Below are 19,732 nucleotides of genomic sequence, written 5' to 3'. Positions count from 1 at the left end.
GTTTCAACTAGAAGAATTCTATTGGCTGGAAAATGAGTTAGGCGGGATTTGTAGTGTGTTACAAAAGTCAATTGGCTTACACATAGACCGAAGGAAGAACAGACCAATCGGTCATGACTTTTTGATGGCTATTTATTACTTTGTGTCATCTGCTGCTCCAACCTAGCATCAACGCTCCGGAGAAGCGTGAAGGCTCAGTTGGTGCGGAGTCATGAGAGTGTTTGTAAACAACACGTTCACAAGGTAATTTAACAACCAGGCTAATTCCTTGAATTCCCCTCATCCTTCTTATCTCCTCGCACGCCCCATTTGTCTGCGTGCGCGACTTAGTGAAACACTCCTGACATGGCATGGTTAATAATTTGACCGTATTTGAAGCTTTGCAGGCAACGTGCTAATATTGACTGGCCTTGATACGTTGATATGCTAGCCGGCCGGCTAGCAAATGCCAATGAAATGCCTTCTTTGTGTCCTGCCGTGACAGATCTGCTGAACGCAGCTAATCACTAGCAGCATAATGTCGGCATGCTAAAAGCTATTTCGCAAGTGCGTTTTCCCCCTTGACAAAAGGGAAACATAAAGGCTATTGTAACGGTCGTATAGCGCTGTAGGCTTGAACCCTGCCTGAGCGCTTTTAACTTAATTTAATGAGTGTGATGTAAACATTGTGTGTCAAAGCACTCCATGTGTTTATTTTGTGCAGGAAACTGGAGTCAGAGGCCTCCCTTCACACATCTTTGAGTATCAACACATCCAGCATCATCGTGGGATGTGAAGGATGTCAGAAATCACGTTTTAATTTCTTACAGTCGACAGGATGATTCATTCCTAACAGTGTTTTTTCACAGACCATCATGTTTTAGCTGAAGAGCTTTAATAAGATCTTCCTTTTATCTTTGCACTGGACTACACGCATTAAGTCAATATGCCTTGGCCATTTTCCGAGTCCATTAAGAAGCGGGCCTGTCGGTACCTCCTGCATCGCTACCTTGGCAACTTTCTCCAGGAAAAATTGAGTTTGGATCAGCTCAGTTTAGATCTCTACCAAGGCACTGGATCACTGGCACAAGTGCCTTTGGATAAGTGGGTATGTTCATTTTAAGGAACTTGGATAAACACACAATCTGCACGGAGTAAAATTGGACTTAACATATATGTTTCGTCTTTCAGTCACTAAATGAGCTCCTAGAGACGGCAGACGCTCCCTTTGAGATCATTGCGGGATTCATCCAGACTATTTCTCTAACCGTCCCGTGGGCAGCCTTGCTGCATGATAACTGTGCTCTCGAGGTCAAAGGTTTGGAGATGGTGTTTAGACCAAGGCCAAGAGTAGGTAAGCAGGTTTTACATCACTGAAATCTGAGAAAAGCATGGCATTTTGTTCGATATTAATTGCTGTATCTGAAAATGGTGTATTTCTTTTTCCAGCATCTGCCACTGAGCCCATGTATTGGTCCAGTTTCATGACGAGCAGCATGCAACTCGCCAAAGAGTGTCTGAGCCAGAAGCTCACAGATGATATGGGAGAGAGCTTCCAGCCGTTTGAAGGACTGGAGAAGTTTGCCGAAACTATAGAAACGGGTACACGATGTGTCGAGGAAGCCTCGGGAAGCACTTTGAAGTTGACAAATGCGAAGATGCATCAATTAATTGCTGTTTGAATTGCTTCTCCTCTAGTTCTGAGAAGAGTTAAAGTGACATTTTTGGATACAGTTCTGAGGGTGGAACACATTCCAGAAAATTCCAAAACTGGAATTGCTCTTGAGGTTCGAATCAAGAAGTAAGTTGGGACACATTTTTAAAACAACAATTTTACAACATTTTTCAGCCAAAATCTACTGTCCATTATTTTCTTCTTAAATGCAAAGTCTTAAGTCGGGAAAAAAATGAAACAAAATGAAATTAATAAAATAAAGGTCTATATAGAGAATACACTGTTAATGAACCCTTTATGAACACATTTCTGTGCTCAAGGACCACATTTGATATTTAAACTGACAGATGGGCCAGGTCAGATGAAAGAAATTGGTCAAAATATGTATTTAAAATATGTAAAGTACTTTATTGTAATAAAGTGATCCCTCGTTTTTCGCGGTGAATGGGGACCAGAACCCCCCGCGAAACCTGAAAAATCGCGAAGTAGGATGAAATGCTACCTAAATAAATACCTTTGCTTTTTAAAGACCATTTTAATTAATGACATTAGAATACTGTAATGCACTTATCTTCCATTTTACTGATTTTTATTCTATTCTATGGGTGACATTATATTCATTACCTTTTTGGTGTTGATTGTTTGCAAAAAAATCACTGGATTCTGCTCTTATAGTAAGTACAACATGTACCGTCTATTTTTAGTAAGTTACCAAATATGATTCCTACAACGTTCTGCGCACAGGATAAATATGACCGAGGTCATCTGCTTCTGTGCTCGTTGTCTTTTTTTGTGTCTTCTTTTTCTAACTTTGTCCTGCTTTTCTGTCAAGAATTTTTTACTCCGATGAAACTGGGGAGGAGAACTCGAGTGTGAATGTGCATCAGCCAATCACATTTGCGCACAAAAAGCTGCAGATGGAAGGCATCACTGTATTTTGGGATGAGTTCTCTGATGTGTCTCGAGCTGGTTTTAAATCTTCACCTCCTCCAACGGTTTGTCTTGTCAGATTTTGGGTGAACCAAGTTGCATGTACCTGCCGTCATTCCCCCAAAAATCCACTTTCTTGCTTATTTGACAGGAAATGGAGCCAAAACTATCTCCTAGTTGGAATCCAAAAATCATTTGCGAGCCTCATCCGCAGTTCACAGAGACGGTATCCTCGACAGCACCCTTTCAACCTGTGCAAGTTGGGAGTCTCTGTGGTCAAATTGAGCTGTCCCTCACGCTGAAAAACAACCTAGCCATGCCTGGAGCAAAGGTAATTCCATGAATCTGTGTCATATATACAAATGTTTGCTCATTCGATTTTTGTAGTGATATTCATAGACAAGAGGGTAGTAATCTTTGTTTGCCTCTCAGCTGGATGTCGGCGGTCACATTGACACGTTGCTCATTTTGCTCTCACCACGCCAAGTTCATCTACTCCTGGACTTGTTTGGCGCTTTTTCCGGTGAACGTGAGTGCCTGTAACAGACCCGCAACGTCACGAAATATTGAACTTTCTGAGCGTTTCTCTGCTTTTGTATGAAGGTGCACAGGAATTGGCCAAGGACAGAAAGAGCCGGCCCATGCAGCAAGAGGATGAGTACCGACTCCACATGGAACTAAACCGCTGTCTGAAGAAAGAAACTACAATGGCAGGAGCAGAGGCCGAGCTCTTTGACAGCCAGACGACCCGAACTGTTTCCAGTCGAGGTTTGACTGAAACTCTCCTCCACAGTGGAAACTCCATAATATCCAAGACGATCAATTTTTCTGAAATAGAAATCCACTCCAGGGTCAAACTGTTGCTATTGTAAAAGGAATTCATGTATTTGAACACTTTGCAATAGTCATACATAGTGTAAAGAGGAGTTATTCACTGTTAACTGTAAAATGTTCAAACAAAGTCAACGGAGTGGCCTGGCAAAGTCAACGCGTTGACTCGTTGTTTAAAGCCCTACTATATGCACACACGTCGTACTAAGGGGAGTTGTGTTACAGATTTGTTTCATGCAACTCTTTAAATAGATAACCACTATCAAAATGGGAAAACAATACAACTGCCTTAACCTTAACGACAAGTAAGACGTGTGTTGATGGCTTACTGCTTTGAATGCAAATCTCCTGACGTTGCTTCCCTTGTGTATATTCCTCCAATGGCAGTTCAGTTTTTGTATGACCCAAGTGGCATTACATGTTGGAGATTCCACTGGATAGTGCTTTCAAAATTACACCGTCAGTTACTGAAATAAAGGAATATTCTTTTTGTCTTTCTCTAAACAAACCTGTGGTTGGAGTAGATGATGTCTTCTTCTCCATGGCTGACATGGACATGTCCCACAGCTTGTCGTCCCTTCCTCCCTTGGGGGAACCACTCACTGTGGATTTGGACTTGTCGCTCAATAGCAACTACTCCGCGTCTCCGGGAGAATCGCCCCCGGGAAACACGACTGTAAGTCTTCTGTGTATCACTCAATTGGATTGCGCAAGCAAATTGTAGTCCAGGCTCATCACCTACATGGACAACATTGGAACCATCACATAATGATCTTAGTTGCTAATGTACTCTTATGAACCTCTGCCTTTTATAAACCTCTAGTCAAATGTGTTTTGTGGTGGTAGGCTCTGTGGGACGATTACGTGGACGTACCACGACAAAGAGAGAAGCAGACACATGGACATTCAAGGGACCCGCAACTCCCTCAAACATTATTACGACAAACTTGTGAGTGTGCGCGTTTGTTTGGTCAACGCGCTTTCATTCAAACAAACGATAATGTGGCGTCTCTTCCGCATTTAGTTGTCGTCTGCAATGGAATGTGCCTCCTGTGTTTGTTTGGCTCAGTGAAAGTCCTAAAACTGAGTCAGCCTCATTGTCGTATTTGCTTTCAGCACATCCGTCCAAAACCCACGGAGACGAGTCAAGGCCAGAGGTGGTTTTAAGTCTGACATTGAGCAGTTTGGCAGTCTCAGTCCTCCACATTGACCCACTGCCGCCACTAGATGCGTCCCCTAGTCCACTGGGCCCTATTGCTCCCCACTTCTTCAGCATAGTGGCCCCTGGCCATCTCGACCCCGCTGCCTTCCTTCAATCTCGAGCGGTCTTTAACCAGGCCTGCCCCCAAGATCACCTCAGGTGTGCATTTTTTTTAAATGAACTGTTTCTTGTCATGTCACATCTTGGACTGTAATCTTAAATGCCCCCAAGAATACGTCGTCACACAGCACAAGAAAGTACGCTCAGTTATCGCCTTACTTACTGTTTTCCACATGATTGTTTTATATTCATGGCTTCGTGTTTTCCAAAAGAATATTTATTGTAATTACGGCTTTATGACTACGTTAGCATTGGTTAGTGATCGAGATTATGTGTGATTCTGATTCATGTACAAATTAGGGTTATATCGCCACCCTAGGAGCGAAACTCAGTTGGAAACCGAGGACCTCGTATATTGGCATTCAAAGAAGTTTAACTCAAGTGGGGTCCCACAACCTTTATCCAGCATGACCATACACATTGTCACTTCGTGTTGTGACAGTTAAGATTGGTAAAAAAATGACACGCGTGAAGCACACATGCGACACGTGTCGAATGACTTCCTCTAAGGCTGCGTTCACGCTGCAAGGCATGATGCCCAACTTGGATTTTTTGTTGAATTCGATCTCAATCTTTTTATGCAGTCGTTCACATTTACAAAAAACAAAAGCGGCTTTGCTGTGGATGGAGCACATCCGTGACATCACATGCATGTGCACAACTGCGAGGCGGCGTGTTTCCAGAAAGAAATGTGGCGCCTCACAGAGGTCTCGTCATGACGCATTTGGGGCGATTTCAAGGATCTTTTGCAACATTGTATTATATTTATCAGTTCTAAAGCATCTTCTTTTCCCCACTGACTGTTTTCTGCTGCTTTGTCCACAGTTGCCGTTTTGTGGCGTGTCTATTTTGCGGAACAATTGTGGCATTTCTCGCCTTATGATGACTCCTAGGTTGGTTTCATGCCCCATGAGCGTCCATACTGCACTGGTGTCAGATGCATATACGATTTATTTCCACATAAGAAAGAGTCCTGGGTCGGATAGGGAAAAAAATGGATATCGTACTGTTCACATTGACATGATAAGTCACATTGGGCAAAGAAATCTGAATTGACCTGTAGTGTGAACATAGCTTAATATACAGTTTTGTATTGTATTTTAGTTTGGAATAATACAATCCATCCATTTTCTATAAGGCTTGTCCTCATTAGGGTCGCAGGTCACTGAGGAGTATCCTGCAGACTTCGGTCAAGAGGCGCAGGTTACACACTAGACTGGTTGCCAGTCAATGGAAACTTATAATGTTACTCAATAAAACCTTTATGATATGGTGACAGTTGAACCCTGAAACAGAGGTGGGCTAGCATCCTGGAAGTGATTGGGTTATATTTCAATAAAGGTCATGTCCTTAATAGGGGCATACAAATCTCAGGCTGACATTGTTGCTATATCTACAGGTTTGTGGGTCAGGGTCTCAAGATAAACTATGAACACTGTCAGGGATCCAGCTTACGGACTTTTACCACTGATGTCTCCCTTGACCAAATGGAGTTGCTGGAGTGTCTGTTCCCCTCAGAGACCTTCACTGGTGGCTCTCAGAGATGCATTCAATACACTGAGGTCAGTGATGCAACACTGAGTTCAGCACATGCTCTGCATGCATTTTCTGGGGTGGATTCACAGCATGGCACTCACATGTTTCTCTCACAACTCAGCTCCTGATGTTTGGCACTGCAGCCAGTGGCAACACACCACTTAGCACCTGCTTTCACCTGCTTTACAAACAGGTTGAGCGCAGAGGCCCCCAGGTAAATGCCAAAATAAAAAAGCCACCTTCACATTTGGCATTCACATACATTTCCAGAACTTTTGTCTGAGCTTTATGTCTGTGCAGGGCGGCCAGGTGCGGCTCAGCACTATCCCAAGAAAAGCTGACATGCAGGTCGAGCTGGGCCCTGTGCGCTCCGAGCTCGACATCAGCATCGTGGACCGTCTCAATTCAGTACTTCAGCCTCAGAAGATGGCCACCTCGGAGATGATGGCCTCACACATGTACACATCCTACAATAAGCATGTCAGCTTGGTAAGAAGCTTTATTGAAGATAGTGAACATCTACAGTAGATTTTGTGTTTGACTCTAATTTAATGATAGGTACGTACCCTGATAAGCCACGGCATTATGACCCCACTCTAACAATGTGAGGTAACCCAAACTTCTACACAACTTTAAACTCGATACCAAATTGAAAAATGGTGTTAAACGTATACCTCACTGACAGTTTCAACAATACAATCTTTGCAAAGGCAAACTTTTAGATTCTGTTCTTGTGTTGGATGTAGCTTGTGCAAGTGGTCATAATGTTGTAGTCTCAGTGTATGCCTGACCATGATTAACTAATTGCCAAGCACCTACATCTTGATTACTGATTGCCTTTGTTTCATGATGACTCTCAGTAATGTCGACCTTTGTGCTTTTTTTGCAGCACAAGGCATTTGCAGAGGTTTTTCTCGACGACAGCCACACCCCCTCCAACTGTCACGTGTCACTGACAGTTAATGCACCAACATTGGGCCTTGCAGTCCGCTTTCCCATTCCCGATCTGCGCTCCGATCAAGAGAGAGGTCCCTGGTTTAAAAAGTCCTTACAGAAAGAAGTACTGTACCTGGAGCTGGAAGACCTGGAAGTTAAAACCGAATTCAAGTGTGGCAGCACTCCAGATCAAACCAAAATGGAATTCACCTTCAGGGAGCTTATTGGTACGAGGAGGTCAAAAGTCAAGAAAGTTGCCATATTACCCACTGGATCCTCCCTAACTGTATTTTCCGTCTTTTCCCTTCCACAGGCAGATTCCAGGAGGAGCCGGATCAACCAGCTGCCAGGTTCCTCAGAGTGTCCCACACCATGGATGGGGACATGACAACATCTGAAACTGTGAAATTTGATTGGCCGCGGTATGTTTTATTTACCGTAACATTCTTGTCTATTTGTTCCAAGTCGTCTCCCACTGACTGCACACTTCTCCCAACAGTGTCGTGTTGAAAATGAACCCCACTGCGGTGCACTCAATCCTTGAGCGCGTGACGGCCGAGGATGACGAAGGGGCCGAGGACCATTCCCTTGAGGAGGAAGAGGAGGAAGGGGCTGCCCACTCACTCAAGGATGTCTGTGACTTTGGGAAACCAGAGCCGTCACCCTTTTCTTCCCGGAGGGTTATGTATGAGAATGAAGAGGTAGGTTACACATTCATCACCAAAGGTATGCATCATTATTCAAACAACAACAACAACATTAGCACCCCTTTGCAGTTGAGGGAGCAGATGATGACAAGCCTTTATTTTGAAACCTTTTTTTTCCCAATTGTAGATGGTTATACCTGGTGACGTTGCTGAGATGACGGAGTTCCAAGAGAAAACCATGAACAATTCCCGTTTTGTCCTTGAGCTGTGTTTCCCGAATGTGCAATTAGCACTACCCAGCAAAGCATTTTATGAAAAACTACACAACAGGTAAGTTTAAAAAAAAAAAAACGCAAGCTCACTAACAAGAGATGCCAAAGGGAAAACTCATAATTGAGGACTATGAAAGTACTGTACATCACATCCTCGTAACAATCTCCAGATATCTGTACTGTGGATCTGCCCCTATATGAGCAGCATGTGAATAAGATGGCAGCAATCATGGAGCTGCTCTTATGCGTGACTGAAATTTGTCGAAACAACGAAAGTCAAATTATATATATTTTTTAATGCACAAAAGGGGGAGTGTGAGTGCTTGTCTCTTATTATTCACACAATAACTGGATAAACTAAGAGAAATATGATGACCCACCAGGACTGAATAATCTTTGTTTTCACCATACTGATATATAAATTGTACAGAATTTGTATTCACTATATTACAGAATAAACAATGACCTCCTCCTGTGGGAGTCCACTGCTCCTTCACCTGTGGAAACAGTCGAAAGCATGCCATATGGTGTTGGCCTCTCTGTCGCCAGCCAATTGATCAACACTTACACTAAGGACAGCTTTAGCCAGTTTCGTTCGACTGGACCTGAGGGTGAGATGACTAAAACTAGTACTGTATGCAGACTGTCTCTGATTTGATGGAATTTAAGTGTTGGCAGACAATTTGACACTTTGTGCTATGCTTGTAGAAGATACCAGTGGTTCGGATGAGGAGTACATGCACTACTACTCTCCTTCTTCTGACCGAGGATTCAGGTCTCAAAAGAAACAAAAGCCCAAAGCTCAGAGTAAGAGTAAGAGCTCCCAGAGCTTGTTCTCTGTCATCATCAATGTCAATCATAGCTTGGTTGCTCTTCAAACTAACGCTAAGGTACATTTATCGCCTTCTTTCTTCTTTTGCCGCACCTTTATTTAGACAATTCTATCTAAATTGTTTAGATTTTTGTTTTTGGTTTTTTTAAGCAGGAGGATAAAACGCTACTGAAAAACAAGCATGGGGAATTCTGGCTGGAGGTCAAAAATGCGGTGCTGTTCAGTGTCACACAGCATGAAGGTTTTAAAGACCAGCACTATGTCTGCTTCCACACCACCAATACTTCCATGTATCACCAAGGTAACCACCTACATTGTTGAGTATTTGACCTACATGTAGCTGTATGAACTCATTCCCATTTCTGTTCATGTGCACAGGACTTGTAGATGGAGGTACCTCCACCTCAGACATAAAGCTGCCAGCCGGCTCACATCCACACTGGCTGGAACCAACCATCTACCAATCAGAGTCATCCCCCGAGAGATCCTCGACTCCTTCAGAGTGTATCAGCTTGGAGGCCCGCTGTATGGTGTCTGTCGCTGTCAAGATCTCATCGCAGAATGCTGAGCGCAGTATCAAGGTAGGCTAAGATTTCTGATATGTCATAGGGCAGGCACACTGTTGACTATGGGCATGACTTTTTTTTTTTTTTTTTGGTATTTAAAAGAATGCAAAAACACATTCTAAACTGCGAGCCAAGCATGATTTAACCAGAAATATTTCATTTCAGTATAACAGACACACAACAACTCTTGTTTAATTGCCTTCCTTCTGTGTTTGTTTTTCTCATTTTGGAAATGGGATTAATTGTTCATATTTCTATTACCCAGGATGCCTGGAGGTGTGTCACGAAATCGACATCCATTATGGGAGACACACACAGAATTTGACCACTACATTTAAGATATCCTCTAGTACACGGGCTATTCAACTAATATTTAAAAAAAAAAGGTTTCTTGACGCAAAGGTCTAGAAGATAACTATTTATTGTGATATGTCTTTAAGTAGCCTCGTCATTGTATATACATCTTTTTATTGTTAAGTAACACAAAAAATCTACATGCATAACTGCTGATGTGTATAGTTGTACTCATAAGTTTACATACCCTGGGAGAATTTGTGACACATTGGCATTTTTATTTATTATTTTTTTTTACATATGAATGAACAGGGACCATGTCTTTATTTTCTTTATTGCAATGTTTTGTTTAATGAATCAGATTAAAAATAAAGTTGTTTCTGCCTAATCACTTAGGTTTTCTTTCAAGATTGGTACACATCCTACAAACTCTGACAGAGTATGTAAACTTATGAGCACAACTATGTCATGCTCTTTCATTTATGAAAGAAAAGGGATCCATTTCTGATAGATTGCGACCTGACTTTCAACAGTCATATCAAATCAATTACTAAAACTGCTTTCTACCAGCTGAGGAACATCTACAGAGTGAAGGCTTGCACATGCCAAACAGACCAGGTGAAGTTCATCCATGCTTTTATCTCAAGTAGACTTGAATATTGTCATGGTCTTTTGAATGGAGTCCCCCCGCCCAAAAGAGCATTAAACAGCTGCAGCTCATTCAGAATGCTGCAGCTCAGGTTCTGACCAGAACAAAGAGGTCAGAACATATTACTCCTTTCAGCTTTAGAATAGATTTTAAAGTTCTGGTACTGGCCTATAAATCACTCAGTGGTTTACGTCTTGAATACATGAAAGAAATGCTAATGGGATATAAACCCAATAGGGCTTCGAGATCTATAGACTTGGGTCAAACAGTGGAGCACAGAGTCCAAAGCAAACATTGAGAAGCAGCATTAAGCTGTTATGCTGCACACAAATGGAATAAGTTGCCAACAGAAGTGACGTCAGCCCCGAGTGTGAATGTTTTTAAGTCCAGGTTCAAAACCCTTCTTTTTTCTCATGCTTTTAAATATTTCTTGCACTGTACGCGGTTTTATTTGTACATTTATTTATTTTACTTCTTTTATTTGTTTGTTTTAGATGTTGATAAGCAGTTTTTTTCTTTTGTTTGTAAATGATTTGATTCCATAAAGCCATTGCGTATGAAGTGCGCTATACAAATAAATTTGCTTTGCTTAATCTCGCTCATCTGGACCTCTCTCTCTGTCTTTCTCTTTTTAGTCTGCACTAAGTCATCGTGTTTAACGCCTCAAATGCAGACTTGATTGGCTGAGTAAGGTCATGTGGTATGGCTTAATTCACATGTAATTGCTCTGTAATTTTTGTCATCCACTAAACCACTACTACTGGAAAGCCTACGATGGCTGCGCTGCTTAAAATAGAAGCGCCCCGTGAGGTTTTCAGTCCATTGTAAGTAACCCTTCTTTTTTGACTGTAGGTCTGGGTCCATATGGGACAGCTTCTGTGTCCGAACCCAGACCGTGGTCCGCCAGTTAGTGACATTTATTGTAAGAAATCCATACACGTTCAACTCTGGTGGACCGCATAAAATGAAGTGGTGGCCCGGCTTTGGTCTTGACTTTTACATAAGTGATATATTCATTGTTTGCAATAGAAGGCATTCCTACTCAATTGTGATTTTGTTTTTGCATGTAGGAATTTTTGGTTGCTGTTGGCGTGAGAGGAGCAACAGTCCAGCACAAGGTGGTCCCTCCCAACCAGGGCTGGTATGATCAGGTACCAACTCTACTCATCTTGAAGTGACATGCAATTCACCCAATGTATACAGCTGAAAACCCAAGACAAATTGATTTGCTCCAGATCGTTGACTTTTTGAATGTTTCTGATGAGCCCGTGTTGGGGTATGCTCCTCCCACGTCTGTAAGCACCCTACATCTACATTTATGGAACTGCTCTCTTGACTACAGGTGAAGTACTGACTGACCGGTAATTCCCAAATTAGTTACCTATCAGTTGTCACGTTTGTGTGTGAGCGAGCGTGTGCGTCGGCATGCATACGTGTGTGTGTGTGTGTGTGTGTGTGTGTATTCTAACGTGGCATGTTTTTCTTTTTCTTCGGACAGGCCTTTTTATTTACCTCTCAGATCACTGCTAGTGGTAGAAACATTTAGCATCTCTAGCAGCGTGTCTCTAGACAATTCTTCCTCAACACTCAGGTAGGAGGTGACTTTCGCTAAGACTTTGAAAGCCAAGGTTCTTATTACCGCAGAGAAGTTCAGTCATGGTCACTGACTGTGTTCCAGGATCATTTTGGATGAAGCTGCGCTGTTCCTCTCAGACAAGTGTAATGCTGTCTCTGTCAATTTAGCACGTGGTAAGTCGACCCTCGATGCAAAGACTCTTTGAAGCAGGTTTTTAACCATGGCTCATCCTATTGTTTTTGTCATAGACTATGTTCAAGTGGTAGAAATGGGGACTCTGGAACTGCGAATCACAGCTGTCAAACCTGGTGTGGATGGGAAACTGGTAGGAAGGACATTCCTAAAAGACTGAAAGGATCTTGCCTTTTTCACACTTTCTTGTATTATTTTTGGTAATAGTCTGAGCCAAGATTTGAGCTTCGATGTTCTAGTGACGTCATCCACATCAGAACGTGCGCAGATTCCTGTGCTGCCCTCATGAACCTAATCCAGTACATTGCCAGCTATGGGGATTTGCTCCCTCCTGCAGAGCCAGAGGCCAAGCAAACCAGCTCCATCCAAAAAAACAAGGTTAGCAGTGGCACTATTTATCAGTGGTTGGAAGTATAACTACTTTGTTCCGAAGTTGATTTTTCAGGTATCAGTACTTCACTTCAGGGGTAATTTTTCTGAGTGACTTTTTACACTTACACTCCCTACATTTGAAAACGGATGTACTCCTATGTACTATGTACTACTCCTTAGGCTTGTTACTTTTTTTCAGATTGACACTATGTAAAAAAGGGGCTATAAATAGAGATGTAAGTCAACAGCAGGTGAGATCTTGCGGTCTTATGAGGAAAGAAACTGGGACAGCAGTAATGTGGACCAGGGAGCATTAACATTGATGGCAACAGTTAGAGAAGCAAGATATTCCCCAAGCGTTATCTGTGGTGAATACGTTGTCTTGTGGCAGCCTAGAAACCATGAGCTTCTGGCTTAAAAAAAAAAAAAAAAAAAAAATGCAAGTAATGTGTAATTTTTCAATTGTTATCATAAGAAAATTCTGCGTTTTTTTTGTTAATCAGTTCACGTTAGCAAAGCTGTAAGAACACATTGTTTTGATAGCATAAAAGCCTGAGCCAACGCTAGCTAGCGCTTGGTTTAAAAAAACAACATGTGACATGTAACATAATTTTTTTTCTTCTTAGGATGAGCACTATGTAAGACAATAAGAGGGACACTATTCTGTGTGCAGGGAAGTTTTTTGTTTTTTTTTTCCTGTTGTGCCAAGTTAACAAAACAGGTATTTTATATAAATGACAGTAGAAATGTATTTCTAATTTATACATTTGTACTTGAAGTAGTCAGAGTATTTACTTTTTACTTTTGCTTAAGTACAGGAGTTGAATCACTACTACTTTTACCTGAGTGTTGTTTTTAACAGAAGTCTATGTACTTAAGTACAGAGTGTGAGTGCCACCTCTGCCATTGATGACCATATTACATAGCACTCATTAAGCTCTATATCTCATGGATGCCTAGTCTGAGTTTGTTTGTTTGGACAGGCAGAGTTCCCCAGCCGGCTCGTCTCTCAGACTCCGCTGCTAGCCGAGACCGAGCAGCAGATGTTGCAGGATCTGATGAGCGAAGCAATGGAGGAGACTGATGGGCAGTATGCTCCCGGGCTACAACAGAATGGTAAGCCTTTGGTTCAGAATGACCCTTTGCACTATTTCGTGCCATACTAATAATATGTCATCAAATTTGCAGGTGCTCAGGAGGAGAGGAATCATGATCATGAGCCCCCTCGCTCCGACTTGTTCCTGTTCCCAGATGAGAGTGGGAATTTTGTCCAGGATTCCAGCCCCACTTACCCCACCCTCCACTCTCCTCTCATCACTCCTTTCCCTAACCTGGCACAGGAAACTGATGACTTTTGTATTCTGGAGACGCCCGGTTCTCGAGCAGAGGTCAGCATGTGTTGATTGTATCATAGCCTAATATGAATTTACTTTGGATTTATCGCAGTTCATTTGCCACTACTGGGATTGACTAGTGACCAGTCCAGAGTGTATCCTGCCTCTTGCCCAAAATTCACTGGGATTTGCTCCAGCTCGCCAACGACCCTAATTAGGGCAATGAATGGATGTTTGACTCCTGATTTTGTTAGTTTTATTTCCAACATTGTGCCATTTTGTGTATTTATAACACTACTTGATGTCTCAAAGTGGGCAAAGATTTAAAACTTGGGACTAAATTACTTTTGTCATGGGGTTGAAAGGTTTATGAATCTCACTGTCGTCTTCTCCAATATGTGTGTAATCGTGTTGTGCGTTTATCTTTTCAAATAGAAATGCAGAGGATCCCTACATATTCACAAATTCACCAGATTATTTTTTTTTTAAGCACCAGAAACCCCCGCTTATTTCTTATTTTACATAGCAGTTACTCATGGATCTTTGCGATTCGCAGTCAGGATCAGTCCCTATCCCCCGCCAATATCGGGGGTCCACTCTCCACAATGAACTGCAAATGTTGTCAAACTTAAAGGAATAGAAATTTTCAAAAAATCCTATATAAACGGATTTTAAATGATTACACGCAACTGAGGAAATAAACATCATCAATGGAAGACTTAGCAATTGTTATTGTAGGCAATACTGTGTGACTCCCTCTGCACGACCAAAGTCTTTTTCAAAATTCCAAGTCTATCCAGTGAAGATAATATTTGATACCTCATTGCTCTGAGCAGCTCAATTTGATCTACAAACATTTGAGAATGTTAGCAGCGATATGGTGTGACCGTCTACAACCATGCATTGCTCGAAAAAAACGCAAGCAACGATGTGTTTCAGGATGTTGATCAGGAGCCCGTCGTAAAGCTGCTCACCTGCGAGCCTGTGCTAATCAGATATGATCACTTCAGTCAGCCTCTGGATGGAAGTGACTCCAGCCGCGGAGCCTTGAATTTTCCCATCCCGGAGGTGCGTTACCTCATCAAGGAGATCTCCCTTGTGTGGCACCTATATGGTGGTAAAGATTTTGGCAGTGTGACGTTTGCAGCTTCTCCTGCCAGAAGCCGGGGGTGAGTTGATCATTTTTTTTTCAACTGTATTTGTAAAAAGACAAAACAAGCAACATTGTTTTCCCCTTTCTCTGCAATTCAGTGCTACTCCCCACAGTTCCCCCTCTCAAACTCCAGTTCGACAAGCCAGAGTTGCAGGACGCACTGGAGGTGGAAAAGGAAGGAATCCTGATGTCCTGATGGAGATCCAACTCAGCAAAGTAATTTTCTCAGTTATTTTCTCCTTCATGGAGCTAACTATGGTGACGGAATTATCACGAGCACCTAACATTGTGCCAGTACACCTAATGCTGCTCTCAGATGCCCTATACTGACTTTTAACCCTTGGGTTTTTCCCAAACTGTTGACCACCTTGTTTTCACCTCCTCCTCAGGTGAGATTTCAACACGAGGTGTACCCAGAGGACCGGGAGGCTTCCGGATCACTAGCAGAACAGCCAGTATCCCGCCAGGTGTTTGTTGTTCAAGACTTGGAGATCCGAGACAGACTGGCAAGCTCTCAGATGAACAAGTTCCTCTACTTGTACTCCAGCAAAGAAATGCCCCGCAAGGCGCATTCTAACATGGTGTGGGAAAGCAGCACACATGTATGTCTCAATGGGGTGTTGTACTCTTAACTTCTTTTTTGGTGCTTAGTTGACAGTGAAGGCGGTGCACATGTGTCCCGAGTCAGGCCAGGCTCCACAGGAGTGCTGCTTACGTGTTTCCCTAATGCCTCTCCGCCTCAATATTGATCAGGTAAAGCATGTTTCCTGCGGAGAAATGGAAAAAAAAAAAAAAGCAAAATTGCCAACCTTTCAAATATGGCTATGCCTTCTTTTTTTTCTTTGAAGGATGCGCTCTTCTTCCTGAAAGACTTTTTCACTAGTCTTTCCACGGAAGTGGAGTTTTTCTCACCACCTAGTCAAGATGGTAAATCATTATACTGACTTCAACATCAGTAGGTTTTCAACTTGCTTAAAAGTGTTTCATGCTGCCGCAGTGAATATGTCCATGAAGAAAGCCTCCGCCCCAGAGATCTCATGCAGCTTCTCCAAGCATGCTGGCACCAGTCAAGACCCAGCACCCATCATCTCCGTGCCTGCTCAGAGACGTTTGAGCCAGAATGGTTTCTCCAGGTGCGGCCGAGAAGAGCCCGGTGACGATGACGCATCCACTGCGTCCTTCTCAGATCAGCCCATATTCTTTAGGTCGGTGTCAAATAAGTCACTAAATTAAAGAGAGAGCAAAAGCGCTTTACAGAGCATCCCAATTTACTCCTTTTTCCGCTCCAGGGAATTCAGATTCACCTCCGAGGTTCCCATTCGCTTGGATTATCATGGAAAACATGTCTCACTGGAGCAGGTACGGACTTTTTACAAGGCTTTGAGTCCATTCCATTCACTGTTAGTTAACTCTGATTGCAGTTCACTGGTTTTCTCCACAGGGAACATTTTCAGGGATCGTTATCGGCTTGACACAGCTGAACTGTTCGGAGCTCAAACTGAGACGGCTGTGCTACCGACAAGGGTATGTATTTTTGTCATTACAAAAAATGTAATGCAATAATGCAGCCAGTAATACAGTTGTACGTTAGCCAAAACTCAAGTCATTCAAAAATTTCGGGAGTAATTGGGTACTATATTTACTTGATTTGTTAGATACCGGTACTACCGATGACTTTCTTACTTCTCTTGCTTGTTGCTTTATTAAAATAAACTGCTTGTTTACTTAATTGCATTATTATTATTATTCCCTTTGGGCTACGTGTTTGTTACCTATTTAATTATTTCGTTTTTGGTTCGTTAATTATCATTAAAATAAATCTGTTATGAGTGACACATCTACAGTATTTATATGCATATTATAGCATGGTGAAAACTTCAATTATTTTGTACAGTAAATTAAAAGAGTCCCATTTAAAAATAACTTCCATACCATGACACCCGAGTACTGTAATCCTTTTTAAATGTTGCTGTTTTTTTCTCTTCTAACTGTCATGCAGTTTATTAGGCGTGGATAAGCTCTTTTCCTATGCAATTAATGAGTGGCTTAACGACATAAAGAAAAACCAGCTTCCGGGCCTCCTGGGTGGTGTGGGGCCCATTCACTCGCTGGTCCAGCTGGGTAAATATAGCCTTCTAGTGCAACTGCTTGTTGTTGTAATCATTGAAAGCTGATGGTTGATGTACCACCTTCAGTACTTTTATTTTGATATTCTTCATTGTATTATATTAGTAGGTACATTTCCCAGCATGTGTCAGCTTTAAGCTTAGATCCTACTTGTACTGGTTGGATATATGAGCTATATTATGCATAAATGTTCTGTTCAGTTCAGGGATTCCGGGACTTGGTGTGGCTCCCCATTGAGCAGTACAGGAAGGATGGTCGCATCGTGCGTGGCTTTCAGCGTGGCACTGCCTCCTTCGGAACCTCCACAGCTATGGCCGCCCTGGAACTTACCAATAGGATGGTGCAGACCATCCAGGTAAACTGGTGCCTTGGCAAGATACCGCCAAAACCCTGTCTAAATAGGAAAGTGTCAAGGATGTATGTTGAAGTGATGCATCTTAACTAAGACACATTCTTTGTAGGTTGGGGAAGAGCTAAGTTTTAGCCTGGGTTGTTAGTGGAAGTTTCAGAGTCTTTGCCGCATGTACGCTTGCACTTCCGGTGCATTTTTTTCACAAACAAATAGGCATTACTTTTAAGGGTAATATTGTAAAATCCATTTAAAATTCAATACAATTGTTTTAAACTGTGAATATTAGCAATTATCCAAATTTTCTTCAAACAATGATAATAAATAAGGCAAATATTAAATGTTCCATAATGTAATGTTGGCTTGGATCGACTCTTCCCCCCCCAATTGATTTCATTGAGGGTAACATTACTCCACTGGCAGACATCAGCAATTGTTTTTGTTAATTAATGATGGGCATGCACTAATGGAGCATAATTGCACTATATTTAATGGTCTATGCTTTGGATTTACAGCAGGTGTTTTTAATTTGTTTATTTTTTATGTTTGGGCAGACGGGTGTGTCTACATCACTGAGCAATGATGTCAGGCACACATTGACGGGGGTACAGCCAGTCTATCTGTTAACTCTGCAGTCGCACTTGAACTTCAACAATATGCATCAGCTGTTTATCCACATTTGGAAGAGGCATGATTCTGATGCAGTTTTATATTTACACTGCCATGACACAAATCTAAATTGCCACTTGGAGCAGCAACAACAAGAAAATCACAAGCAGTGTAAATCCAGCCCAAAATTCAGTTTAGATGAGCAAATGCTTTTCTGATGATATGATCCATTTTGTTAGGCAGCAGCGGAGACGGCCTATGACATGGTGTCTCCGGTGGCGAATGAAAGAGATGCAAAGAGGGTAAAACGGTTCTCCCACTATGGACTGGCTCATCAGCCTGTTGACCTGAGAGAAGGTGTAGCCAAAGCCTATACAGTGGTGAAAGAGGTACCCAACTGAAAGAAGAGTATTCATGCAACAGTGCTGTTTCTTAGAGCCGTATTTTTGTTATCCTGTCTAGGGAATCACAGACACAGCTTTGACCATCTACGACACGGCCACCCGGGAACATGAACAACGCGGCATGACTGGAGCAGTGGGTGGGGTTCTCCGTCATTTGCCGCCTGCAGTCGTCAAGCCCCTCATTATGGCCACGGAAGCCACCTCCAATGTCTTGGGTGGCATGAGGAACCAGATTCACCCCGATGCCCGCCAGGAGGAGTCTCAAAAGTGGAGGCAAGGCGAGGAGTAACGAAGGCGAACATCTGTTCTGGTGTAAATAATGATCATCTCATGACGGTTGAGCTCGCCGGTTCCCTCACCAGTGCCTTCATGTCCATGGTTATCAAACTCTCTAATCAAAGGGATGCTTACAAGTCATATCTTTATTAGGTTATGTTGTCTTGTAGGAACGATGCAGCGTCTAAACATACAGTATAATCATTAAGATGACATGTTTACAAGTTGTTCTGTTATCTTAGTTTCTGTCAGTAGTAATATCTCACGTGTGAGCCTGGATTAAAGGTACGTGGGCTTTGTTATTTGCTGTAAATATTCTAATTTGTAACATGCAAATATATAAAGACGAGTAGGAAGTGGTATGGTTGTGTGGAGTTACGGCACTTTTGAGGAACTTGAAGGGTCACTGCTTGCCTAAAGAAGTGATACTATGGGGCAGCATTTTATTTTTTTTTCATTATTTTGGTGGGGGGGGGGGTAAATATCCAGCTGTCAACATTGTCAGGTTTCCACCTGTAGCTGCTTTCATTGTTAAAACCAAATTTTGGCATCTACTCAAATATCGTGAGCCAAAGTCTTAAGATACTGCTTGTATTTTATTTTTTTTTCTTCTTCCTATAAATCCTATTTTTTTGGGCTGCACTCATTTGTTTTTTGGGAAGTAACTATTGTACATATATGTAAAGTTCATTCTTTGTATTATAAGTATGATTGGAAATTAAAAACGTACATTGTTCAACATTAATTGTGCCATTTATGTGAATTGAATAGACTCAAACGTTGTCACTCACTGCAGCTGTTTACACAAATCTTTGACCTGTTGAATCAGAAATTGACGTTGCCATAGCAGCAGAGGGACTAATTCTATGCAC

The 19,732-nt window shown here is 42.2% G+C and overlaps 1 protein-coding gene across 2 annotated transcripts; it reads left to right on the top strand.

The window, feature by feature from the left end:
- Positions 1-71: 71 nt before the first annotated feature.
- On the top strand, positions 72-19,605 carry LOC133488015 (autophagy-related protein 2 homolog B-like). Of its 2 annotated transcripts, none has more exons than XM_061795399.1 (43): positions 72-243; positions 704-1,087; positions 1,171-1,333; positions 1,429-1,581; positions 1,678-1,780; positions 2,487-2,649; positions 2,736-2,915; positions 3,017-3,113; positions 3,188-3,352; positions 3,940-4,091; positions 4,262-4,364; positions 4,532-4,775; positions 6,136-6,298; positions 6,394-6,486; positions 6,573-6,761; positions 7,162-7,435; positions 7,522-7,630; positions 7,708-7,909; positions 8,043-8,185; positions 8,581-8,738; positions 8,836-9,017; positions 9,113-9,260; positions 9,338-9,540; positions 11,539-11,619; positions 11,704-11,810; positions 11,967-12,059; positions 12,147-12,217; positions 12,293-12,369; positions 12,444-12,614; positions 13,592-13,724; positions 13,797-13,996; positions 14,882-15,111; positions 15,194-15,311; positions 15,485-15,676; positions 15,747-15,848; positions 15,944-16,022; positions 16,093-16,300; positions 16,385-16,454; positions 16,537-16,619; positions 17,095-17,216; positions 17,423-17,577; positions 18,420-18,569; positions 18,643-19,605. In XM_061795399.1, exons 2-43 carry the CDS (start codon positions 926-928, stop codon positions 18,871-18,873), a joined length of 6,222 nt encoding a protein of 2,073 aa, XP_061651383.1. In that variant the 5' UTR covers positions 72-243; positions 704-925; the 3' UTR covers positions 18,874-19,605. The 2 variants fall into 2 exon arrangements, with proteins under 2 accessions (XP_061651383.1, XP_061651382.1); XM_061795398.1 differs by having other exon boundaries at positions 9,110-9,260.
- The last annotated feature ends 127 nt before the right edge of the window (positions 19,606-19,732 follow it).

Source organism: Phyllopteryx taeniolatus, chromosome 13 (genome assembly GCF_024500385.1).
Source record: "Phyllopteryx taeniolatus isolate TA_2022b chromosome 13, UOR_Ptae_1.2, whole genome shotgun sequence".
Lineage (NCBI taxonomy): Eukaryota > Metazoa > Chordata > Actinopteri > Syngnathiformes > Syngnathidae > Phyllopteryx > Phyllopteryx taeniolatus.
Note: the sequence above shows the minus strand (reverse complement) of the source record. Positions and strands in the feature narration are given on the sequence as shown.